The 27,416-nt window shown below is 42.6% G+C and overlaps 1 protein-coding gene across 2 annotated transcripts in view; it reads right to left on the reverse strand.

The window, feature by feature from the left end:
• LOC149341371 (NBAS subunit of NRZ tethering complex-like) overlaps positions 1–27,023 on the reverse strand; it is a 73,367-nt gene extending 46,344 nt beyond the window's left edge. For both annotated transcript variants that reach the window (XM_089543455.1, XM_089543456.1), the window contains exons 1-19: positions 26,878–27,023; positions 26,359–26,401; positions 26,147–26,252; positions 23,637–23,684; positions 23,522–23,565; positions 20,936–21,069; positions 19,902–19,993; positions 18,522–18,578; positions 17,255–17,495; positions 15,562–15,618; positions 14,283–14,411; positions 12,226–12,342; positions 11,199–11,342; positions 9,435–9,610; positions 7,291–7,360; positions 6,636–6,761; positions 3,785–3,936; positions 2,754–2,891; positions 1,089–1,167 (exon numbers count right to left, since the gene is read on the reverse strand). In XM_089543455.1, the coding sequence (XP_089399581.1) occupies positions 1,089–1,167; positions 2,754–2,891; positions 3,785–3,936; positions 6,636–6,761; positions 7,291–7,360; positions 9,435–9,610; positions 11,199–11,342; positions 12,226–12,342; positions 14,283–14,411; positions 15,562–15,618; positions 17,255–17,495; positions 18,522–18,578; positions 19,902–19,993; positions 20,936–21,069; positions 23,522–23,565; positions 23,637–23,684; positions 26,147–26,252; positions 26,359–26,401; positions 26,878–26,988 (2,064 nt within the window). In that variant the 5' untranslated portion in view covers positions 26,989–27,023. The remainder of the gene's footprint in view (positions 1–1,088; positions 1,168–2,753; positions 2,892–3,784; positions 3,937–6,635; positions 6,762–7,290; positions 7,361–9,434; positions 9,611–11,198; positions 11,343–12,225; positions 12,343–14,282; positions 14,412–15,561; positions 15,619–17,254; positions 17,496–18,521; positions 18,579–19,901; positions 19,994–20,935; positions 21,070–23,521; positions 23,566–23,636; positions 23,685–26,146; positions 26,253–26,358; positions 26,402–26,877) is intronic.
• Positions 27,024–27,416: the final 393 nt, after the last annotated feature.

Raw genomic sequence — 27,416 nt, forward strand, 5'->3', positions numbered from 1 at the left:
TGTGCCATCTTGGATGGAAAATATTTCACTGTCACGTCATCTGATGAGGACAAAGTCAAGGCCATGTGCTCATTTTGTAAAACAACAATCAGCGGTGCCTACTCCTCGACTTCGAATTTCAAGCTTCACCTTAAGGTACGTAAACTTTCATAGCTTTCTTATCATTCATTCTTATCCACTGATAAGAGGCGCCTTCGTCAAGTATAATACTGCGACGTGCTCGTCTGCTCCTGCAGAGAGGCTTCTTTCATTTGCCTCCCTTATAGCGCGCCCACATCGCGGGGCTCTTTCGGACCGGCGGTTTGAGCAAACGTTGTTACTTAAGACCTTCAAGAAAACGTAACGAATACTTTTTGCCTAATAAAAACGTTCAGCCATTTTAGTTGTTGTTTTCATTCTAGCTTTTCAAGAATAGTTTTCAGCTTCAAAAGTTTGTTATCGCAGTACTGGCAAACTAACTGTCCAGTTCCCAAGCACATGGAGCTTGCATCATTTAGTTTGATCAAAGGCACAGGCCATCGGGTAAGTACTCTATAGTATCGAACCGAAAACAGAAAGCGTTTCAGGTTTATTTGTATAGCCAAGTGTTCACAGATTGGTTCGTATGAGGAACTTTGGGTTAAATGATTTTTCGATAGGCTGCTTACGGAAGCGATCGCTTCAACATATATATGGCTTTAGTCCAAATTAAAGTTCTAACAAGGCCAACTGCGCAGACAGTGGAGCTTCAACAGATCCATGCGGTCGGATTCGTTTATAAGTCCTTTTAGGAAAAGTGCTCTATAGAAATACACTAAAGGTCACAGAAACCACGCATACATTTCCTAAGTTCGCCAATTATATAACCGGTATTATTAGACAGTGATTTCAGTTCTGTAAACTTCGTTAGTCGTAATTTAACCTGTACGATATTTGATGTTTTAGTGATGTATTGAAGTATCGACGATACAGTATAGAGTATCTGTATCGAAAATCGATTTCGGTTCTGTATCTTGTATCGGTATCGGAGATACAATTTTCAAAGGTATTAAGTATCGTATCGAAGATACTATTTTGAAGTATCTTGTCCAGCCCTGTTGGATACACACCTCATACATGGCCAGTCTGTCTAGGTAGACAAGGAGTTTGAGTCGGCACTCACAAAGCCAGCGCTGATCCAGAGAAAGGCTGCAATTAGAATAAATGAAAGATGTTCATAGACACAAGAAATAACAATAACATGCACAAAGTTACATACTGTGCAGTGCTGAGCATATAAACTGAGGACTGAAAATTATGTATCTTTACAAATCATTATTAATGCTTGTGCAAAAATCACATTGCACATTGCCTCCAGGCAAGAAACATTATTCATTCAAATTCGTTTAATGACGAAGAAAGCAAAAGGGGTAGAAACAAAAAGGCGTAAGCCAAAACTGCACTCAAACCATATCGACCAGTTTCAGTGTCAGCCATGTCCCATACAGCCATACTGTGTGCTTGAGGCTCATAAGAGCGCCATTTTGTCACAGAGACTTTAGGAAAACCCTGTGCCTGTAGGCCATCTAGTTAGAATCAATGATTCTGCATTTTAACGAGTTCAAATTAGAGAATTTTCCCACAAATCCCCACACAATGTTGGCAGTACACCAGTGTGTCAGCTTGAATTACTTACAAATTTGCATTACAAGAAGCTGTGCTATAGGCAAAAATAGAGGCAGATGAGTAAGTTTAGTTTCTCTTTGCAATTTAAGAGCACAGCATAATTAGTCACCTATCCAAGACAGCTGCACATGACACACCAATGGACACAACAGGTGTGCTGCCTCAATTCATCAGAGCAACATCTTACCCATTTCGGTATAATCCATGCTAGCAAGGCATATATATATACGATACAAAATGAATTTGAATGAAATAGTATTTAATAGTACAACTCGCAAATAAAACTGGTGTCTGACATTGCAACATGTAGATTTCCCTTTGTTCTCTTGATTCAGCCATTCTTTCAAACTCTGCTCTAAACTTGCTAGGCTCTACGGACTGTGGCTAGCATTATGACAGTACACCTGAGAAACGCCACATTTAGCAGCACCAGCTGATACAGAAGGTGCAACATCATTTCGTGGGTCTTGTCTATTGCTATGGCACAATGGTAGACATGCCAGTGAAACAGTAGTTGTCAGGTGTCAAAAATGATTGCTTGTTTGTTTGTTTGTTTGTTTGGGCCGCCGCGGTGGCTCAGTGGTTATGGTGCTCGGCTGCTGACCCGAAAGGCGCGGGTTCGATCCCGGCCGCGGCGGCTGGAATTTCTTTGGAGGAGAAATTCTAGAGGCCCGTGTACTGTGCGATGTCGGTGCACGTTAAAGAACCCCAGGTGGTCGAAATTTCCGGAGCCCTCCACTACGGCGTCTCTCATAGCCTTAGTTGCTTTGGGACGTTAAACCCCATAAAACAAACAAACAAACAAACAAACAAAAATGATTGCACACAAGAAACAAACCACATAGACACAAGCAGATACCACGTAAAATGTGTTGGTCCCCATGGTTTCCAGCAATGGTCACAGCTGGACACTTCAGCTGATTAGAGCCACAAAGCTTTGTGTGAACATATAACAGGATCAATGATACACCACTCCATACTCTACCAGTGCTGCAGCATAGTGGCAAGATAGCAGTTCAAATAAACAACAGACTAACATGCAGACAGGAGTTGTGATGATTTACTTGAAAACAAAGAACTCAAGAGAGAGAAGATGCTGCTGCACTCACTTGTCAAAATCTACCTTGGCCAGCCACTCCTTCCTCCAAGCATGCTCTACCATTCTCCGTTTTTCTGCCCGCTGCTGCTCAGTGAGGTCCTTGTCCTCGTAAGCATTGTCACAAACAGGAGGCTTGCTCAGTATGAATCTGCAAGGCATTGAGAACAGATGGTGGCGAACACTAGTAGTGATCAGATCTAGTGGTGTACTATATTATCAGGCTCCGATTTCGACTGCCATATCACATGGTTTACATTCTTAAAGAGTTTTTAATTTAAAGAGTTTTTAATTTTGCTACTGACGGGCTCTGTTGTTTGTATGAATGTAGCAATGTTTAATGGCTAAGACTAGCAGTGAAAGCTGTGCGAAAAAAGAAGCACCCAGACCTATTCTCTCTCCACCGGGATGAAGTGAAAGCTGCAGCTCTTCTATGCTTACTTTAAAGATGGCTACTCCAAAGCACCCATGCTGCTTAGGTGTATCTACACCACGCAACCTAAAGTGGGGAACATCACTGAGATTTTGGTTACAACCGATACCGTGTTTACTCCCATATTAGGTGCACTCGCATAATAGGCGCACCCCCAGTTCGGTCGCGAAAAACCATTTTTTTTTATTTCCGCGCATAATAGGCGCACCCCGAACTTCACACTGTGATCAATACTGTATTCACACGATTAATAGCAGACGCCTATTATGCGCCTATTATGTGCCTATTATGCGAGTAAATACGATATATTAATGACTACTGCAGTTGCTACAAGGGCAACATGCCAGGAAAAGATGTGCCTTACAGACATTACAAACAGGAATGCCATACCATAGTTGTGGCTTTTTTTTTTTATGACATTCATTTCCAAATGAGAGCTCGGTCACATTAGCCATGTGCATTCTAATCCTTGTTGCCAAAAAAAATCCATCAAATTTATTTTCTGAACATGTGCTTCAACCTAGGTGGCAAAGAGTGACTGACTGGTTGTTGTCTGAGTGAAATTTATGCTATCACTAGGGCAATATGCACTCAGTGTGAAGCCAACGTACCTGCCACCATCGGTGCCCTGTCCACAAGAAACCAGAGCTTCCACATCTGTGCCCCGAAGCCCAAACTCGAGCAGTTGCCTCGCAGCCTCCAAGGTTTCAGGCACCCGTTCCAGGCATTCATGCAGCACCCAGGTACACTTCTTGATCTTGCTCTGAATGCACGCAAGACAAGGTGTGTGAGATAAGCCAAGGTGTTGGGGAAAAAAGAGATACCGCTAGTACATCTTTCTGAGAGCACGGTGTACAGTAAAACCTCATTGATGCGTTGAAAAACAAATACTGAAAAAAATTCATTATATGGGAAAATTCATGATCCAAACAACCTAATCCTGAAGAATGTGAATGAGGTATGAAGCATTTCTTGGCACAGGTCTCAACAGCTCCTTTTCTAGTGCTTGCAGAATTAAGTCATCAAGTCCGCATTTATGCTAACTTAAGTGCGGAAGGAACATCACAACACATCCGCACCGTCGATGGAAATGATGAAAGTAGTCAAAACTCCTCGTCATTTTTGGATGCTTTGGCCCCGTACGAATATGCCCTGTGGGGAAATTGTCACAGAGGCTGACTATCGCAGCATTATTGTTTTTCATGCTGCATTCCCCAGAACCCGTCTACTTGTATCTCAGCACATAGCTATAGTATGCCCCTTTGACATTGCAATGGAACCACTATGTCTCTCCTCTTCATGTCGCATCGCTGCTCGAATGACCTGCTCGTATGTTAGCGCACTTTTTTTTTTTTAATGCTTCCCCCCTTTGGGTCTAGGAACTGCAGAGAAGCCAATGCAGCGGTTGACTGCTGCCGCATTCCAGCTTTTCATGTCACGTGTCCCCATGCTTGGCCTTCTTTTAAGTTAGCACACGCGCAGTAGGTCGCTAAAGGTATTATACTACCAAAACTAATCGAAATTTTAAACTTAGCAGCCGGAAAATCGTGTTATCTGGAAATATATTAACAAGGAGAAAAATAGTGCAACTTCTTGGGACATTTTTAATGACAGAGATTTCGAGCGTATGTATCGGGAAATTGCATGACCCGAAAAGTGTCAGCAAGATTTTACTGCAGATGTTTGCATGTAAGTACTACTACACTCTTGTTAGACCCATTACTGTGGTCCTCTTTGATGCAACTATATGATGTATCTAGTTTCAGCTGACACAAATTAGGATAACAATAAAAAGGGCCCTGGGTTGTCTACTTGCAGATGAAAAGTCACAGCACAGATTAAATCTGAGCTAGCTGACCTTCCGGCATTGCAAAAGAGTTGCACTAGCCATTCAATGTCTGTCTAAGACAGTGGGTTCGATGCGACAGCACAAATATTTTTCAATGTGAAAGGCTGCAGTGCCAACAGACATGCAGCCTTTCCCAAAAACACAATGGGCCACACATATGGCTCTAATATTCTCTGGTTCTCCATAAAAGTCAATCAAAAGCAAAGCTCACATTTCAAAAGCAACTGCTTGAAATGCGTCAGCATGGAAAACCCACAGTGTTGAATTCATCATCATCATCATCAGCCTGACTACGCCCACTGCAGGGCAAAGGCCTCTCCCATGTCTCTCCAATTAACCCTGTCCTTCGCCAGTTGCGGCCACCGTATTCCCACAAATTTCTTAATCTCATCCGCCCACCTAACTATCTGCCGCCCGCTGCTATGCTTGCCTTCCCTAGGAATCCACTCTGTTACCCTTAAGGACCAGCGGTTATCTTGCCTTCGTATTACATGCCCTGCCCAAGCCCACTTCTTCCTCTTTATTTCAACAAGGATATCATTAACACGCGTTTGTTCCCTCACCCACTCCTCCCGCTTCCGATCTCTTAACGTTACACCTATATCACTTTTCTTTCCATAGCTCGCTGCATTGTCCTTAACTTAAGCTGAACCCTCTTTGTTAGCCTCCACGTTTTTGCCCCATAGGTGAGTATCGGTAAGGTACAGCTGTTATATACTTTTCTCTTCAGGGATATTGGTAAACTGCCATTCATGATCTGAGAGAACCTGCCATATGCGCTCCACCCCATTCTTATTCTTCTAGTTATTTCCCTCTCATGATCTGGATCAGCTGTTACCACCTGCCCTAAATAGACATATTCCCTTACTACTTCTAGCACCGCGTCACCAATTGCGAACTGCTGCTCTCTCGCTAGACTGCTGAATTTTACTTTGGTTTTCTGCATGTTAATTTTTAGCCCACCATTCTGCTCTGCCTGTCTAATTCACTGATCATGCTTTGCAGTTCATGTCCTGAGTGACTTAGCAAGGCAATATCATCAGCGAATCGCAGATTACTTAGATATTCTCCATTAACTCTTATCCCCAACTCTTCCCATTTCAGGCCCCGGAATACCTCCTGTAAACAGGCAGTGAATAGCACAGGCGAAATTGTGTCTCCCTACCTGACACCTTTCCTTATTGGAATTTTATTGCTGACTTTATGGAGAACTGTGATAGCTGTGCAATCGTTATAAATATCTTCCAATATTTTCACATAACACTCTTCTACACCCTGATTCCGCAATGCCTACATGACAGCTGAAGTTTCTACTGAGTTGAATGCTTTCTCGTAATCAATGAACGCTATATATAAGGGCTGGTTATATTCTGCGCATTTCTCTATCACCTGATTGATTGCATGAATATGGTCTATTGTCAGGTATCCTTTAAGAGAGCCTGCCTGATCACACTGCTGAATTACACAATCACAAGAAATGGTCACAACTTGGCAGATATAAAGCATAAGATAACAATAGAAAAGGAAAAGAAAATAGTGAGGGATAGCACATATTTTCTTATTCTGACACTCTGAGCCCTTTTGGCTGCAGATTATGAAAAACAAAAACACACCAAGTAATCCTGGATGGTAGCTACTGAAGCTGGTGACTTGCGCCACTGGCGCTGGTAGACCAGGTCAGAGTCCAAACCATAGGTTCGTGCCAAGTCCAGGGCTTCTCCATATTCTTCGCCATCTATCTGCAAATAGTTTGTTAGCTTATCTTAGCACTAAAATACATTTAATACAATTTTGTATAATGAAAAAAAGAAGAAGAAATTCAAGCATTTATAAAAAAAAACCAATGGAGGCTAGCACATACTAAGTCTAGCAAAGCCACTAATACCACATGCCTAGCACTTCAGCTTTTTACACATTAGGCATGTACTTGTACTGAGAAAGAGAAAGAGAGTGAGAGAAACACATATGACAGCTATGTGAAACACTTCTTAACATTGAGCTATGTATCAATCTATTGTTGAACTGTAAACATATTCACATTAGGGCATGCAAATTGTGGTACTAACATCTTTTGTAATTTGTAGAAATGGAGCATTTACAAAACAGGTGAGCAATAAAAAAAAATAAAAGCAATGCATATGCAATCAGAAAAAAAAAATCTTTTATCCACTTCGTATTCAGGCATTCTGGAGGCACTGAACTAACACACCTAAAGGGGCAAAAGAACTGCTCAAGCAAAGTGGAGTCAAGAAAAAAGCTGTCACTTACTTTAGCGGCAAAGAGCTCTTCAGGTGTTGTTGACTTTACACAGAGCAGGCGGTACAGTTTGGTGATAATTCTAGAACAAAACAGAGATAGCAAAAACATGCAAAGTTGTTGTACTAAGTAACATAAGGCATGCAAACTACAAACCCTTAAGGGCATCTTCATTTTCTTGCACTAGTTTATGAACAAGGCATATGTTAGCTGGCGTGAGGCAAGTGCAGTGCAGTACACCTCTCGATTAATTCATGCCTGCCTGGTCATGTGACTAGGTGCAGTGAAGTTAAAATCTCACTGTCTGCAGTAGGTAGAATATGCTCCAGTGAAGGTGCACAACAGATTAGAAGCACTTGTGCTTCTTGGTGTTGCTGTAACCTAGATTTCTGCAGTATTTGGCAGCAGTAATGAACAAGTAACTGAGGACATATATGGCTTATTCGCAAAAATGCAATTCATGCAAAGGCCTTCAATGAAAAAATTTTCATGCGGTTATAGATCTTTATGAAAATGCAACTGGCCTTTTGTCACCTGGGCCCTGGTCATTTCAATTAATACAAAATTAAAAACAGAAAAAAAAAATCCCCAATTGAAAATCCACATCTCCAATGAGCAGATTGTGTGATGCCAATGCGATTTGCACTTCAAGAGTAGAGAATGTAGCCATGCAGAAAACTCTTGATGAGCTGGCCTCCGCAGGGTAATAAATTGATCGCCATGGGTGAAGGTGGTCAGTGCTGCTGTCACAAAATTCGGCACATTTATGAAACAAACAAAGAAAACACCGCCGCGCGCACGGCGTCTCGCCGGTGCGAGCCGAACGGGAGAGAAGGAACCCCCCCCCCCGCTGAGCGCGTGGCTCTCTCTCCCCTCCACCACCGCTCACCGACACGGCGTGCGCCAAGGGAATGAGTCATCCATGCCGAAGATTTCTCTCGAACATCCGAGTCGCTCCTACTGCTGACCGGGGGAAAAGGGCGTAGCCTTGCGTGCACTAAGACACGTCCCCCTCGCCCGTCGGCGGCGACGCCACGCCAGAACTATCCCGAACCTTCGCGAAACGTCACCTGACTTTGACAAATGAGGACGCGCGGCCGGCGAGAGAAAGGAAGGGAAACTACACGGGAGATGCTGCGTGTATGTGCGCGCCTACTTTGGTGCATAGAACAAACAGACTTGAGAGCGAGCCTATAAAAGAAGGACGTTGACCACTGTCAAATTAGTCCGGACCGCCGTTTAAGCTTCGGAGAAGCGCGTCCATTCGACTCCCAGGGAAAACACCACTCGGCCAGCCAAGGACCAACGAGGCAACGTGCGCCAGTCTGCGGGACGGCATCATCGTGGACCTCTGGTCGTCGGACTGTCGCAGTGCCCGGTGAACAACTTGTGTTTTGCTTGTTTGTCTCTCTCTTGTGTTAGTGCACTTTAGGTGCAATATTGCCTTTGTATTGTACTCTCTCTCGAGCTTATCTCTGCACGAGTTGCACTGTTTTAATTAATCACTTTGTATGTGTTTGTAGTAGTGATTGTGAAATCCTCTGTATCGTCTCATTGCTGTATAAACATTGTTTCGTTTTGTGAACCTTTGGCTCCGATCCATTCTCTGGCTTGCGACCGACGAAAGCTGGGCACCAAACGACCAAAAACCTCTTGTCACTCGGCAGCTGGTCTCCGCTGAGCTTGCCACGCTGAGTCGAGGGCATCTCCTTTGAGTCCGAGACCGCTACCCCCCCACGCTCTAAGGGTGCCTGGGAACTTCGCGCTTAAAAGTACGCGAAGTGGGGGGTGACAGCTGCATTATGAAGTAAAGTATGTGAGTGCTGACATGAAGTAGTAGGTGAGCGGAGGTTTAGGTGCCCACAAAGGTATTTGGAACATGAAAATTACAATAAAGCTTCATTAAAAGGCAACCTAAGCATGCACCCATGAAATAAAGGGTGTGCTTAGCATTTTCCTATGTGGCCTGCACAGTGCATACCTTAATGTGTGGGCACACCTCTAAGCGGCTTTTTTATGGTTTCGGTGTCCAGGAAACTTACAAGGGCACCTGTTTAGCGAATGATGACAATATGGCGACACCTGATGGTGACAAAAATGACGATACCTGGTAATGATGACAACTCCTGTATGCGATGATGTTACTTTTCACTCACATTGGTTTTTTCCGCCGTGGTGCAAAGCGATCACTGTCGGTGACGTAGTAGAGGGCATGGCGAACCACGCTGCCTGCTTTGCTGGCCACTGAAGGGGCTGGGGATTCGTCGTCACTGCTCTCCCCATCGTCGGCCGTGTCCAGTGATGCTTTGGTGCCTGCAAACTGCCACTCGCACTGCACAGAAAGAGAGAGGCAGAAGAAGAAAAAACTTCTGCATCACTTTGCTTCACTGCACTCCTTCCTTGAATCATCTGCTGCTTTGTATTGCTAGCACTGCTTTCAAACTTGCATGGCAATAGAGCATGCCAATGCCATTCCCTTAGCCTTGACAGAGCGAAAATCACATGCACATTTGTGATGATCTTTGTATGGATGAGTTTGTTCAATGGCATGAAAAAATTTTCAAACTACAACAAGGATTGCTAATAAACAAACGAGTTGAAAAGACCACTGGTCGGAGAGCACTCAGCTGCAAGGCACTCTCCTATGCTTTCGTCTTGTCTGGCAGCTCTCTCGTTTCTGGGCAAGTGATTGTTTATCTTGGAACACTGACCAAGGCACATAGTTCACAGGTAGCACACAAACTCTCCTTAGAAATTTCCAAGTAGATATGATGCAAGTGATAATTAGAGAAGCTGCCTTGACGGATGTGGAAGTGGCAAAGCATGGCATTTGCAAATCTTCTGACAGTGTTTGTGAAAAGACAAAAATAACACTAAAATGTGCATTTCTGCAGTTATCTTTCTAGTTATCAGCACACTGCATGTCTTGTCAAGCATACAGATGCATAAATAAATGCACACATAGCTGAGCAAAGCTATCACCGGAAGGAAATGCATGCATGCATAAAAGAATGGCGGAGAGGACTCAATGGCGTGCTCACACCAGCAGGACATGAACAAAGCACAGCAACGGTATTCCAGTAACAACTGGTCTACAGAACCACCTTTTAGAGCACATATAAGCATCAAACCACTGGAAACAGTGCAGCTGCCTGGCATTCTCTTTGCATGCTGCAGGTTGTACTAAAGCTTGACATTTACCACGCAGCCAGTGATGTGATGCACATCAGCTGCTGGAAAACTACAGCAGTGCCAATATGCATGCAAGATAATGTGCACCACTCTAGTTAGACTCAAGTTGAACAGTTGCACATATTGTGCACAGTTGTGCACAATATTGTGCACTGTGCAATGTTGTGCACTGTGTATTGTGCACAGCTGTGCACAATATGTGCAACTAACAGCTGTGCACAATATGTGCAGCTGTGCACAGTTGTGCACAGAACAGCAGAAAAAAATAGGAACGCTGTAAGAATAGGTACTACAGAAGAACCTCGATGATATGAACACGGCTGATACAAATTTCGGGATGATATGAATTCGTAAAAGTCCCCGGCCGGTGAGCATTGCGCATAATGCGCAGAATTTCGGATGTTCTGAACACTCTCCAGAGCCACTGGGGATGACACGAATGTGCGGGTCCCGACACAGCCTCAAGTTCTCAGGGTTCGCAAGTTCATAGCATACCATAGCATAGCCTGCATAGCATCCCAGATCTTCAAGTTAACTGAGCCAGTGCAAGCTGCCGGCTCGAAATGTCCGATAAAGTATACATTAGAAATTACAGGACTGCAGAAATTCCATGAATTACCCTGGATTTCAAGTTACCCTATATCTAATTATTGAGATTTTACCCCTCAGAGACAGGCATCCAGGCCTGACTGCATTAAAGATGAGCCACCTGGGAAAGTAGTACTAACCTCCAGGGCAAGAAAGCCACGGTCAAACAGCCCAGACACCTGCGGTGAGAACTCAAACCACTCCGGGCTCTCGCCCAGCAGGTTTCGCCGAGACAGGAGGGAGATGACCTTGACAGCACCCGAATGGTGGGCCACAATCAGGCACTGCCAAAGTGAAATAATGGCATCGGAGAAGAAGAAAAATTGGCTTGAAGACAAATTTATGTTAAATTCACCATACCAGTTTTAAACAAATGATGCATGCAGGTACAGGGTTTAGCATTCTGTCATTCACTGCATCACAACACAGTTATGGTACATACCAATTTGATTATGTTTATGGTTTATGGGGTTTTAACGTCCCAAAGCGACTAAGGCTATGAGAGACGCCGTAGTGGAGGGCTCCGGAAATTTCGACCACCTGGGGTTCTTTAACGTGCACTGACATCGCACAGTACACGGGCCTCTAGAATTTCTCCTCCAAAGAAATTCAGCCGCCGTGGCCGGGATCGAACCCGCGTCTTTCGGGCCAGCAGCCGAGCACCATAACCGCTCAGCCACCGCGGCGGGGCCAATTTGATTATGTATATAACTGTCTATTTCTTTTCTCAGTATTCCACCACAGGTTTCTCACTCAGCAAATAAAGTCAGAAAAAAAAAACTGAGACTGAAAACAAAATTTCATTGCCTTTGTGATCTGATCTTGATAAGTATTTTCCTTTATATAGCTGCTGCCTGCAGTCATCTCAATGCAGGTTCATGCTTTGCTTTTTTCTTTACACTGCTTGTTAGTCACAGTTGTTTATATAACCCTGTGTTCATGTCAGGCAAATGTGTCTGCCTTTAGTCCGAGTCACCTGAAATGTATCTACCTTTAGCCGAAGTACCCTGGCATTGTCTGTAAATAAATTATAATAATGAAACTAAAAGCTAGCACAGTGTTCCAGCTTGTTACAGCCACATTTCATTCATTGACCTGCTTCGCAGTGCAGCGTGAGCGAGTTACACACATATCAAGGGCGAGGAAATGGTTGCTGCCGGCACTCACATCGTCAGACCACCAATTCATGTCACAAATGGTGAGCTGTGTTGACTCTGGGCGCAGGGACAGATAGCGACGTTTGCTGAGCTTGTGAGCCTGGGGGTTCAGGTGGTCAAACTTGGGCTGCACACATGAGAGATGGATGCACTTGTCTTCAAAACATATACCTTTTGAAGGGATTTATTTTTATTGTCAAGGGCTATCATTTTGGCCAGTTGGTGGTGAAACAAAGAAAGTGTTACACTGCGTCGGCAGATCAAGACACAAGAGAGAGAGAGAGAGACAGTGTCTCTCACTATGAAACCTTCAATAGCCTTCATTCTCATAAAAGGGATTCACTGGAGTAGAATCCCCAAATGCAGCAAACTGCCACATGATGTTGTGAATAATAAGCCAAGTGCTGAGTTTCTATCCTTACCATATAGTATTACTGATTTCTCACGTTTACACAGCAGCATACAGACCACACCCCACATACTGATATTTCATATCAGCATAACACTGTCGTCCCGGTTAGCTCAATTGGTAGAGCGACTGCTCCGGTGTGGCAGTGGTTCCGGGTTCGAACACCGGACCAGGACGAATCTTTCTTTAACTACGAAGTTTCTGAGAAAGCTGTATAGCTTTCCATTGTAGCCGTATGGCTGCGCTTGGGTGGATGCCAATGAGTAATTACTCCCTTATTACAGAATAACACTACCACTGCTATTTGTGCTGAGCTTCTACTATTTGGCTAACACGAGTTTTTACAGTGCTTGTTTGTTTGTGTCACCAAATTTTCAATGTACTGTTGCGTGCTGCTTACCTATGCACAACTGTCGTAACCAACACCCCTATTAAGAGCATTTATTTATTGAATAAAAAAAGTGCTAGATGAACAACCTCGGACCAGGCACATGCCTTAATAATTTACAGAGCAACAATGTCCTACAACCAAGAAACAAAGTCAAGACACTGCAGGCTGTAATATTTGAACGAGACATGAATAGAAGAAAATTAGGGGACGCTTAAGCTCCGTCTTAAGGGTATGATGCGACAACGTTAATGACTATATTTCCTAATTTCTTTCTTAACTGGTATGTGTTTTAATTACACACACTAATCAGCATACATCAGTATGCATACTAGACAATGTTAATGACTATATTTCCTAATTTCTTAACTGGTATGTGTTTTAATTACACACACTAATCAGCATACATCAGTATGCATACTAGACAATGTTAATGACTATATTTCCTAATTTCTTTCTTAACTGGTATGTGTTTTAATTACACACACTAATCAGCATACATCAGTATGCATACTAGACAATGTTAATGACTATATTTCCTAATTTCTTTCTTAACTGGTATGTGTTTTAATTACACACACTAATCAGCATACATCAGTATGCACACTAGACAATGTTAATGACTATATTTCCTAATTTCTTTCTTAACTGGTATGTGTTTTAATTACACACACTAATCAGCATACATCAGTATGCATACTAGACAATGTTAATGACTATATTTCCTAATTTCTTTCTTAACTGGTATGTGTTTTAATTACACACACTAATCAGCATACATCAGTATGCATACTAGACCACGTGGTACACCACAAGACACAAGTTCTCCCTTTAACTAAGTCGAACTAATGTGCCTCCATGGCCTAGCAGTAATGTGTCAGACTTGCAGCCCTAGGGTCATGGGTTTGATTCCCAAAAAATTACCCCCGTTTTCTTTTCAGTGAAACTAATTGACACCTTTATATTTCATAATGACACTTCAGTCATGGTACAACTTGAGTCACAACTTAACTCAAGTTTCAATCATTTTCATTCCACAGCTCAACATGCAATGCAACAGCCTTTTCGAACAATCCTGAATTAGTGTGACAAACGCACGGCTTTACCTCCAAGCAAAAGAAAACAATTTGGCAGACTGTTTCCTTCCTGAGTAAGACAGACTAATCACAGAAATGAAATACAGAATCTGTGGCAATAATAATATTAAAAACAAAAAAAATGAAAAAAAGAAAGCATGGAATATAAAAGCAGAAATGCATGCATTCCATACCAAGTCTTCCAGCTGCCAGAAGCTGATTCTTGTGAGGGAAGGTACACTCCACACAGAAAGTGCTCCTGAGCTGTGGGCAGCGGCCATTTTGGTTCCCGATGGAGAGATGCTTAGCAGGTACACTGTGTCCTGTATTAAACAGTCTCTGCTGAGCCAGATTCATTCAGAGGGCTTGCCGTATAGGCATGCCACAACCAAACAATAGCCACGAGGTGTTAAGTAAGAACAATAATTCACTCACCAAACATCATAAATCTACATGCACTATGGCAGCCTTTGTGACTAAACGTAATAATTAATCAAAACAACACTTACAATAACAATTTCCATGTTGAGGTGAATGGCTAACACCATGGATTTCTTTGTGAAAAATTTGTTATTACTGAAGACTGTGCTAAGCATGATCAGATTGCTTTTCTTGGTAAACATGAGAAACTTACAGCCACACACTGATCAGCCACTAGTTCTTTCAGTTGCTATGATGTGTTGATATGTTGACTTTTCAACTCTTTACAACCACTTTTAAAAGAATGTATTACCACAGAGAAACCATTACTGTAATAATGAAAAACTTTTCCTCTTGTGTAATATCAACAGAAATAGTTTTCCTCAATTCTTTATCTGGGTCACATTGTGTGCATGTCATTATTTGTTTGCAATAGAAATGAATGCGCCATAGAAATGACGGAGTAAAATAAAAATAAAACAGAAAAATGAGAACCCCACGGAAACGTTAAAAACCTAAATGAATAAGTGCTCAAATGCAGCCAGTTTCATGGTTCTTCACTTGCAATCCAAGCAAACTTTCATGCATGCCTATTAGCTTCGCTATGAGTGACTGGGAGCCGTATTCTATTCAAACAGTTAACATTTCATTACATCTCAGCAGCAGCTTAGTTGCATTCTCCTCAACAAAAAGCAGGCTGCTGTGTGTTAAGCTCACCACAAAATAGTCACGCACTGTCCAAGTCTCAAAGTAAAATTTGATTAAAATAAACACGAAACTGTTAATTCTAAAATTGAAGAAAATAGCGCCAGAGCATGCAGACCACGAAAAGACAAGGACGAGACACAAAGCGCTATGTGTCTCTAGCGCTTTGTGTCTCATCCTTGTCTTTTCGTGGTCTGCATGCTCTGGCGCTATTTTCTTCAATTCAAGTATGCACCAACTCGCCCAAGAAGAAGTGTTAATGTTAATTCTAAGCCGAGTCATCCAAAATCAAAACCTAAACTTTCACACACAAGTAATATATTGGAAGGAATAAAAACTGACGCTCACTTCAGACTGCTTGTAATAGAGGCTCATCTTCTGCAAAAATCGTCTTGGATTCATTCTCTGGAAAAGAAAAAGATAAGAAAAAAAAAAAGCTCCATGAAAGGATAGGCCTGGCCATAAGCTTGTAGGGTCACTGTGGTGCCAGCAAGCAACACATGCAGCTGGCTAATGAGCACAAGCACAGAGAGAGAATAAGATTTGTGCTGCCTTTACTGCTTCCTTTTTTATTACTTATGGTAGGCTCTCTTTTGGAATATATTGCTGCTGCCATTCTCAGTAAGGACGCGCTTGCTTGCAATTACTATTACATGTATTTGTTTGAAATTTGCTTGTGCTCGATGAAGAAAACAGACAGCAATATCATGAAATATAAAAGTACAAAATAGAATGACAACTGCTTTGGGGGAAAAAATTTATCGGCATTCGCTCCACTAAGCCTACTAATGCAGAAACGCAGTGCAGAGACATCTTGCGCAAGTTTGTGGATGAGTGGAAATAAAGAGTAACTCAGTACACTTTGCTCAGTACATTTTGTTTTTAAATATCCCTTCCTCGCTCATCCCTTCCATAGCTACTTCCTTTGTGGGTATGGTCCAGGTGACCACCCAATAGGCTAAGGTGCCTTTGCAAACTACTTATAACCCCTACACAGATGCTCACAGAGCATTTGAGAGGCTTCTTGAAGCATCTGAAACCATCTTACAACCACACATCCCACCTGATGATGACTGTGCTGAGGGGCACAAAAACTGATCGCTTTTTGAAAGCTCGGAAGGTACTATGAGGCGGAGGCCAAAAATACATTGCTGCACTATCAGCCTAACACATCTTCTCAGAATATGCGAATCGAAATAACTTCCTTCTTTAAAACATACTGGGCACCTGCCTAAATGGTTGATTGTTAAGCAACTGTGTTGCTAAGCAGTGTCAAAGAAAATCGAGAGAAAGCAGAGCAGTTAGCATAATGCCATTCTGGGGCATGGACTCAATTTAGAAACACAAAATAATAGAGGACATTTAAGCTCCGCCTTAAGGGTATGACGTGGTAGCACTGATGGGTGAATGCCCATACATGCAGCATTGGTCATTCTCTACTTTACATTCATATGTCCCTGGGAGTCCTCATACCACTTCCTCACACAGTGGTGCAGCGGTTAAGCGATGTTTCACTGCCCTGCAGTGGCAGATGCTGTCATCGGTGGGCCTTGTGCAATCCAGGCTGCTCTTCCTGAGCAGCCTCTTGCGACCAATCATTAATTTAACTGTCACCTGCCACGGTGCACAGTTTGCTCACAGTCCGGTGGGCAGGTGTGTAAATGACACCACAAGGTTACATGACCTAGGTGGCCCACCTGGTTCCTAGGATGCTTCTCTGGGGAATTTTCGTGAATTTTTCACTCACGGTCAAAGACGTCGATGGCAATGCCAGATATTCTACGACACAAGCTCCTTATTGCTATCGCGTTAAAAATACCTTTGCAGAAAGCACCTTTTTCACAGCATCTTTAAGGGATGAAATAAGCCAATATTGCTGCCAGGCTTTGAAGTTTTATTTCACATCAAAATTTAAAAGTGACGTGGCATCGAGGCACCCTAGCAGCAACGCACCCACGGCGGGGGTCAGAACCCCGGAAACAAACATAAAAAATGCCAGGTGGAGGCCAAGAATACATTTGGGCACAAAAGAATGACCTACCAGCATGTCCTCGCTAAGCGTTGTGACCAGCTTGTAATGAGGAAAGTCTGACAGAAACCGCCAAGCCGTGATGCCAAACTCCAGTGCTGATCTGCCACTGCTGCCATCAGCCTGGGGCAGAGGCGAGCGGCCTGCTACAAAGATGACCTGATGGGACGGGTGGTAATGGACGCTCGTGACTCCCTTGGTATAGAAGGATGCCAGGCTCAAGCTGTGGTTGTCTCGGTAGCCATCAGACGGACTGTCATGAACAAGGCAGAGTGCAGGAACTGCAATTAAACCTTGAACTAATTCCAAGGCTATTTAAAATAAAGAATTTCAACATGTGCATTACATATTTTACCTCATAGTTACCTGCAAGGCCAATGGAAATCTGCTCATTAATGTCATTTGAGGACCTCGAACAATAAGGATACTTTAAGAAGTGAAATCTGCTATCTTTGATTTGTATGTGTAATTTTGTTTCTTTTCTTTTTTTTCCTTCCCCCCCCCCCCATTTTTTCTCACTGCCTTTCCTTAGTTTCATTCTAAATTTGTGCAGTATTGATTAACTGTGCTGTTCTCTGGCTTGCCCCTTCTGCCGAGCACTGCCCCACAAGCCCATTGTTGGCTTGGGCAGGCTCGTATTTGTACTGTGCAATTTTTCAAATAAATAATTTATTATTATTATTATTGCACTGATGTCCGACTGTATTTAGGTGTTGCTAGTTGAAGCAAGAAGATATGAAAAAAAAAAATTTTGAGGACGCCGACTGGAAGTAGTATTTTTGAAAGGTGCAAATATAATATGAACAATTAAAAAGCTTGCACCTGAAGGAAGTTGTGCAAATTTGGAACACCATGACTAAGGGCTCTAGACAAATTTTCACAGCCAGAAGTTATCAAATATTCCTCCCTTTGCATCAAGATCTTTATTACTTGCTCAATTTAAAATCTCTTTCTGAATAACAAACAGCTGCACCACTTTGATTTGTAATGCAGAAACTCAGTGCTTTACTTTCACAAAAAGATTTAAGCATCCTAAAATCCATTAAATTATTGAAATCAATTTTTTGTCAGAAAAAAAAAATGTCAGAAATGTCAGAAAAAAAGACTAGAAATATACGTTGTTTTAAGAATTGCTGCACCTTATGATTGAGATTATGTATGCCACTAAAAGAAGTCAACCAAACATTGAACATTATGTCAAGGACAAAAATGCCCCCCGTCATCACCCTTCCCCTCAAAGGATCAGTGCAAGGCAGAAAAATAGCGGCTTTCATCATACCTGAGCAAGTAGCTCTTGAGGTCACCCCTGTAGTTGACTGTTATAAATTCGTATGACCTGCAGGAAAAAAAAGAAATAGACAGCCCAGAAAAATTCTTTCAAGACGTCCACCTGACGAGAACAGCAAGGTGAAACGAAACAAAACTCAGGCCACAATTAGAGTACCACGAAAAATGCTGGTTCTTAACTTCAGATTTGCATGCCAGGAAGGCTAAGTCTGAAAATGAACCTATCTGTACTGCCTGTTACTTTATAACAGGTGCAGCAAAATTTATTTGCTTAATACATTAGTTTTCAGGATGAGAAGAACTGTATGTAAAACCATACATCACTGTCTTGCACCAGATTAAATGCCCTAACAGCACATAATAAGCTACGTCTGATAATTTCATCCACTGAATGGCATTTCACACCACGATAACTTCGCTCGTTTAGCCTTGGCAATCCTATTTTATATTCATGCATTATGACAGAACATCTGTTAATGCACATCTACTGTTTCAATTGGCTTCCTTGCCCACAGTGCCGCAGATTCCACATCACTCCGGTAGAACCCCTCTCTTATATTTTTCAGGGGACTGCAAAAAAAAAATATACCAGCTGGGAAACATAGTTACCAGGAAGCGTGTGCTCAAATTCTCGTCTATATTGCAATCTAGCAATTTCATTAAGCTGCAGGCAACAAGGCTAACGCGGATGACAGAAATATGTCTCGAAGCCAACCCATGCAGTTGAGTCTCAAACGGAACTACCCACACGGCATTTATGGTGGCACAGTTTCGTTTTCGCACATTCAGTCATTTGCGGTGATGAGACTGCACCAACAGCCGCCAAGAGAATCACGCAGCCTGTAAGCGTGCTCAGCTTCAATGTGGGTGTAGCATGCCAGAAGTTGCCGAACATGGTGGTGGCCAAGAGCCAGTGGAGACTAGTTCTGTTTTGGCCCTGTGGCCCACGCACTAAATGTAAGATGTCAAAATGCCTGCATGGGGTGAAGTGCTATCCCAAAGTGACATTCGTGACATAGCATGTGGGAAATGTGTCAAATGTAATAGCCAAATTTGTATTGCATGGGATTCTATGGGAGCTTGGACGAGACTCGTTCGTAGCAGCCGGGAAAACGCTGCACTTGGGAATGTATCAGCAGAGTTCTTCACAATGTGGCTTGCAGATATTTCTCCGCATAACATAGAACTTTGTTGTATAACTTCAAAATTTATTTACATTTATTCACTAGGCAATTATCTCATTCTCTGTCTTTTTCATTTGGCACAATGATATTTGAATCTAGTGAACTGCAATGCACTCCTGCTTGGGTCATATTTCAGCCAGCGGTATATTCTGAAGAGGCAAATAAAGACTGACAAAACGATGACAGACCACTGTGTCTTGTGCACCCTAGCTTCAGTGAAAAGCATGCCAGCCATGGCATAGCTGATGTCATGCAGCACACCCTCGATCTGCACCACAGGCTGTAAAACAAAAGAGACATGGCACATATTGAGAAACAAGCGCACTAGACAACATGCCAGCTTAATCATTACGCTCAAACATAAAGACAGCTGACCATGTTTACAGGCCAAAAGGACTCCTGGCTATGAGGGATGCTGCAGTGGAAAGGGTTCTGGATTAATTTACGCTTCCACCTGTGGTGCTTCCAGCTGCACTGCAAACTCAGTACTAGTACAAAGGCATTTTTGTATTCTTCCTGCGCTACTACAAGGCCACTGCAGCTGGGAATAAGGCCCAATAGTTCATGCCCAGCAGCACAGCACCAAAATTGAGGGTAGTAAGCATTTTTTTAGGAGGCTAGAACTTTGAATCAGTTGATCACACACCCTGAAAGAAGGGAAGTGCAACTTTGGACAGGATTAAAAAAAAGGTACAGATGGCACTAGAATTACTAGCAACTGTTGCTAGCAGCGCTCATCTTGTCTGAATCTCATTTTATGTCCTTTCCAAAATCATGCTTCTCTTCATTCAAAACCAACATTTTTAGTTTAGAATTCAGTTTTATGCTATTTGTTGGTTGTAGCACGTGGGTTTTAAGCAGTGCTTGATTCCCAACCTGACGAGTTGCTCTGTTTCTCACCTGACAGCCCTAATCCATCAACAACCCTTATTCAAACTGCCAGGAACAGGATATAGTTGCTTTATATTTAATTGTTACTGCTAGAAAGTCACTTTCTCAAGAGCAAAAGCCAATTTACAGAAATAAATATTTCCCTACACAGCTGTGCCTTGAAAGCAAAATTTATTTGCAGCATGTGGCAGCTGGAGAGCAACACAGTGCAGCACTGTAGATTGAAGCATGACACAAAAGACAGAAGACAGCAGGCTTATAACAAGTTTTACCTTAATAACCATGCTTATATGCCAGTCATGGGTGGATGCATTTACTCCCCGGTCCTTACCTCTGGAATGTGAAAGAGGGAGCTGCCAACAGTGTCAAAGAACTCCACGCGGCCAGTACTCAAAGCAACGGCCAGGAAACTGCAGTCTGGGGACCAGGCAACGCGCCTCCACTGGGGCATAGGATCTCGGGGCACTGCATCATCCCACATCCAGACAGCTTTGAATATTGCCCACTTTCCTGCCTCTGCATAGCACTGAATTCAAACTGGCTTTACTTAAACATCTCCGCCAACAACAACACCATGACTCTGACAACCCAGCACTGTCGAAGGCGTCTTGTATAATATGTGATGCAGAGCAGAGAGTTACTAAATGTACAAACGTATAAGTAGGAATCGTAAATGTAAATTATGGGGTTTAATATGCCAAAGCAACACATGGGCTACGTCAGAAACCGTAGTGGAAGGCACTGGATTAATTTGGACAACCTGGGATTCTTTAACAAGCACTGACATCACAAAGCACATGGGTGCCTTTTACGTTTCACTCCCATCGAAACGTGGCCATCGCTGTCGGAAGTGAATCCAGCTCCACCGGCTCAGTAAGCAAGTGCCCTAACCACTGAGCCACCATGGCACGTTGTAAGTAGGAGAGTGTGAAGCAAGAGCAAGGCAGGCAAACGCTGTCTGATACAAAGTAGAACTAGTAAACCAGTCAACATACAAACTGCAGCAAATTTGGGCCTTGCTAAGAGAGCACACAACCGCCATTCTTACAGCACTGCCAGAAGACCCATAGTAACTGTGCAGCCACTGCAATCAGTGTAACTGATGGCAAGGTTGTAACAGTGCGAATGTGGCATAACAGACATTGCTGATGTGACGCAAAGATTCATGGGCTACCTGTTTTGCTCTGTTACAGTTTTCAGGATACAAAAAAACAGAAAGCAGTGCCTTAGACAGACAGAAATGAAAGCTATTATGGCATGCAAAACATATTTGATATCAACGTGACTGAAATGGTCAAAACACTAACATCACACCTAAAGAATATGATCTGGAGAAGTAGTCTGCTATGCCGATTTATGATAAAGTCATTCATGCAAGCACAGAGCCCATAACGAGGTAGTGACAACTTTTGCTGTGCCTTATGTCATCAATAACTGGAGCCCACTCAACCATGAGTGCAAGTCAAACCTGGATAGCACTGTCAATGAAAACTCAGTTAAAAAGTAAGAGGCTACCTTTACATGACTGAAGTGTACTTCGTGCCAATTTATTGCCCAGGCATTTCTATCTTTGCAAGTGACAAACATCCACAGCTGTGCATGTTAAGAAAGCTCCTGAATTCTTTTTTTAAAATCTATTAAAGATATTCAATAAACCATAAGAATCCGAGCATATTCTGCCCTTTGCAAGAAGCAGAGCTTATAGTTGCACTATATACTATACTTGTGCCATCTATTGCAAGGCAACCATAGTTTCATTGTACTTGAAAATAAAAGCAGTGCATAATGTGGCAAATCCCCTGTCTGCAGTAAAGAACAGCCAAACAAACAGATGAGAAACATGGGGCTACCGGATATTGAGGGGTTGCATGCATGACAGCTGGTACACCTTTTCAGCGCTTGAAACATTTACCTGCCTTTTTCAAGATTAAAAATCCCATCAGAAACAGAAGATGGAGATACCTTCAAATAAAGAGGCTACTTCAAGATGCACATACACATACCAAAAGATTAGCACAGACTGTCAAAAGCAGCTTGAACGGAAAGTTTATGAGCAAATGCAAATAGCCTTTGAATAGTGCGGAGATCCACACTGTTTGCACTGAAGAAGGACTTCATGTAAAACTGCTTACAACACAAGACAGGCCTTTGTATAACGCCAGTACTGCATAATAAGCTTGTGCCTAAGACCTGCCGATCATAAATGTCCTAGCAGTTAGTCGGAAGGTCTCTCCTCTGGAGCACAGGAAAAACACTGCCCAGTTTTGTAGCTTGGGCTACATGATGCCTCTGCTTTTCAGTTACATGCAAAAGACCAACTACGAACCTGCGAGTGCACTTTTGGCTTTTGGACATCTGCCTCTTCGCATTTACTAAGCACAGGAACAAGGCAGTAGATTCTAAGGCAGTAGATGGTTAGGTACGACATACGAGAATCCAGCACACGGTGTTTAAAGTCACATGGGTGTACAGCACTGAACAAGTATGTACTATCACACTCAATGTGACTTGCACTGCAACCAGAGTGAACCAGCTGAGGATTCCGCTTTGTAGTAAAATAATGTGCCCTTATACAGAGTACTGAAATTGCACGAACAATGAGGGCACATTGCTCTTTGCATCAGTGAGCAAGTGCACAAATTTCCAGCAGTGCTAGGCTGACACTGCTTCAAGAACTGACCTCCTGCTACAGCTCCTGTGCGGCACCTCATATTGAGTGTGGCAGTACATCTGCTTACTGCAGGCCAAGCATACCCATGTATCCTGCCACTGACAATCACAGAGATACGATAAGGATTCATAAAAGTGCCTCTTAGGACTACCCTTCCATTTTTTGCTTTTTCTGCATATGACAAACAAACTGTGTGTTACCACTGTAGAAGACTATATGCACCAGTGTCACACAAAGAAGACTTACCACTTCCTCGCCCGATGACAGTAGTGTAGTCATCCCTCGATGATCTGCACGAGGCATACTGGTTCATTAAGCATGCAAAATGCTCATGGGAAGAGGAACGCCTCATTTCACTTACCTGATCTCCACACTTTGATCTTGCAAAACGGCCAGGACTTTACCATCCCTGAGGAAACAAAGAATAGGAACAATAAACAGCTCTACAATGGTAGCTCAATTTTGATACACATAAGCTGGCAACACAGCAAGGGTGTAGAAGGCAAGGCCATATAGCGGCATCCTGAGAAAAAGGATAGCTATCGTCAGCATCAATGTCAACAGGGAGGAGTTAATCGGGCTGAAGATCCTTCCACAACGTTACTGACCTACATATGTAAAGTACAGTTTTCACTTGTCCTTGGTACCTCCCTAGGGTTCTAACACATTTTAGACTTCCAACAAAAGAAATTTCCACGACACCACTGAACATGGGGGTTTGCCAGCAGTTGCAGAGACATGGGCTTAATGCTGTGAAACTAAATAAGAAAAAATAGTTCAGAAAGTCAATCTGATAACATTCTCTGAGGTAACAAAGAGTAGGAATAAAGGACACTTCCAAAACAGTAGCTCAATTCTGCTACATACAAGCTGGCAACACAGCAAGGATGTAGAAGGCATGACAGAAAAAAATGATATAGGTATGGAGTGAACACATCTGACTAATGTCCTACCAAGTTTACAACTCCTGTACCTGTCCACATTTTACTGAGGGTTACGGTATTATCCGACCAAAATAACGTTATTCAGCAAATAAAGATCAACCTGACAACCAACTTATGCTGGCAGCATGTGATCAGTTGTGACACAGATACCGATGAAAGCTGAAAGAAAGTCCTGCATTAATGGGTGGCACGATGTATATATGCTGAAAGACTTCTAAAATTGGTCTCGTAATGACTCATTTTTCTGGCACATAGAAGCACGTAGGAAATCCTGCCTTCTTCATGAATGGAAACAGTACAGAAAAAATTCTTTATAATAATGCTCAAGGAGCAAAAAAATTTTTTCACTATGACTGGTACTGCATTTTAACCATAAATGACCTCAACTGCCAATATCCAACATCCACAGCTCTGTAGCTGCTACCAGCAAACCAAAGCTGGCGTAGCGTTTCATTGGCTAATGACTGCATGCACTACGATATTTTAGCGGCTGTTGTATACAGTGCACAAGGATGTTATACAGTGTACAAGGGGCAGCTGACTTATCCTTGAACAAGAGTCCTAGCCAGAAGTAGCGAACAAATCATGAATGAACCCGCCATTTCATGGCCATGAGGTACTAACATAGTCAGTTCATGGCATCCAGTGCCCAGGTCAAAATTAGTATAAAATGAATAACAGCACACTGACTAAAGGTGACAATAATGTTCACAACATCACCCATCCATCTCCGAAATGACAGCCTTGCTGAATCACATTTCTTCTTCAGAAGCTGAAATGTCAACACTCCTAACACTGTTCTTACTTTCCAGCAAAGAGCATCATTGTTAGTGACCAGACACATTTTTATCCAACTCTCAATGTCATCAATATTCACATGTTGGTTGCGCAAGTTCCTTCTCCTATCTCAGCCGCACACTTCAAGCAGTCTGGTTATGGTGAAAACACTATTAAATGTTAGATCTCTGTTCTCACTGTGTCCGCTATGTTCATTCATCTTGCTTCAGTGAAACCAGTAGACCATTGATTTGAGTTGCTCCATCAAATAAGTGCTGGAAAGTGTTGCGCACAACTTAAAAGTGAACATTCACATTGATATGGGCTGTTATTTTTGGCCTGAGAGAAAAATTATTTGCTACGTTCACTCTGCGTGTGGTGTTGGGTTTTATTGCACACAAGCAGCTGAGGTTATCATCCACTGAACACAGAGCTGGAAAGGTCTCTGTTTGTACTGATGGACTACTAGTTCGTAAAGTATCATATTTTGTTCATAACATTTCATTCATTCATTCATTATAACCTGACAGACATACTGTTTCATTAAAATTTCGTGTTAAATACACAGGTCACAGAAGGCATTTTAACAGACAGTTATGATAATTTTGCTATAATAATTTGCTGTACGATGTCAGTGCATGTTAAAGAACCCCAGGTGGTCGAAATTTCCGAAGCCCTTCACTACGGCGTCCCTCATAGCCTGAGTTGCTTTGGGACTTAAACCGCAATAAGCTATAATAATTATTCTGTTATGACAAGAAAAAACTGAAATACAGGCTAAAAGCTTCTCTAGCTAGATATGTAGCTTGTATACTCCACGAAGAGAAACAACAGAAATTTCTTTACTGCCTTGAGATAAACAGAAAAAAAAAAAAGTGACGGGCATTAGGACATTCACAAAGCAGGCATACTTGCAAAACTATAAATTGGGATTAACATGTTCTCAACTCAGTAGCATAATACTGACTTCATGGAAATGGTCTCATGCGAGTAACACTCAGTGCGACTGCACACTGATTCAGAAGACATATCCCAAATCCTTCGAGAGGGAACCTGAGGTATGCATGACACAAATAATACAATTACAGTGCGAATATTTGCACCATCTGCATGTGACAGCAAGAAAAAGCTTCGCAGAGGTCTTCCTCACCCTCCTGCGACGAAATGCCACTCCATGTGAAAGGAACGGAGTCTTTGGACAGCAGGTGGTATACCGGACATCGAGGTCGCCAGCAGGCCAAGCCAGCTCCAAATTCCTAAATTCGTAATAAGAAAACATGGTTGAGAAAGCGACTGTTTTCACCACGCACATGTGTGCGGCACATATGGAACGCTGCTGAAGGCAAGTGAAACAGACATTACCGGTTCCTTTCGCATCTTCTGATTTCTCAACAGCAGCTCTACTCTGTAAATCAAAGAGTACAACATTTCAACGTCAACAACACCTTCTGTCACTTAGTATTCAGTCGCTAGAATAAGGTTTTCCGCTCTGTTTCATGCGCCCTCGTTTCGGAGATGTAATCGCATTCTCTGCGATGCAAACACTGCTCAAATACCGCCAAAAGGCGGCTCACTGGGCACATTTTTGTCGCAGTGTTACAGACACGAGTTTGTGAAGCGGTTACAGTTATCGTCGATTTGCAGTATTTAAAAGTAGTATCGCTGTAATGACAGGTGAAGGCAGGCGCTCGAACAGTTTACGGCGTTTTAAAATGCTCTCTCCCTGAAGACGAAATCGGTTTCTCAACGAGCTTACTCTCTCAAACCGAAAGCTAAACACAAATCGAGAACAGCTGAACTGATATGAAAAACCGTTAGTGTGCTTGCTATCAATAGGCAACTTGAACACATAACCTGATAGTCAGCTCAGCGATAACTCACCAGTATTTCGGGTTCCTGCTGCCATTCTGAGTATGTTAGAAGCTCATAAAGAATATTGTTCTCAGTTTCCATTCTGCTTTCATCCACGCTGTTTACAGCAGCAGGTGCCATCGTGGATCGCCGCTACATCGTCTGGTACGGATCAATGTTGCTCTCCACACTCTCATTTTGGCTATACTCAGCAACTCAGCCAAAGACTCAAGTTTCGTTTTCGGAGGCACGATCAGAAGAAAGCTTCCATTAGGTTTGTCATCTTCCAAAAACTAATTTCGCTCTAAGAAAGAACTAAGGACGGTATAAAAGGTAATATTTGTTTCAATGCATGTGTTTTCTGAGACAGCTCATAACAAGATACGTTGGCCTTGCGTCAGATATTTGTGATGTGGCGCAGGCGTAGCAGCAAAAAAAAAAAAAAGGAGGAACATCGTACTTGCGCCCGTCTTCGTGTGTGTTCCCTTTTGTCCTTCATTCGCGGTTCATCTCCAAATGGCAATTAGAATTTTAGAATTCTATTCTAAGGTTTATAAGCTACTGCCAAT

This window comes from Amblyomma mixtum, chromosome 5 (assembly GCF_055824585.1).
Source record: "Amblyomma mixtum isolate Tamu chromosome 5, ASM5582458v1, whole genome shotgun sequence".
Lineage (NCBI taxonomy): Eukaryota > Metazoa > Arthropoda > Arachnida > Ixodida > Ixodidae > Amblyomma > Amblyomma mixtum.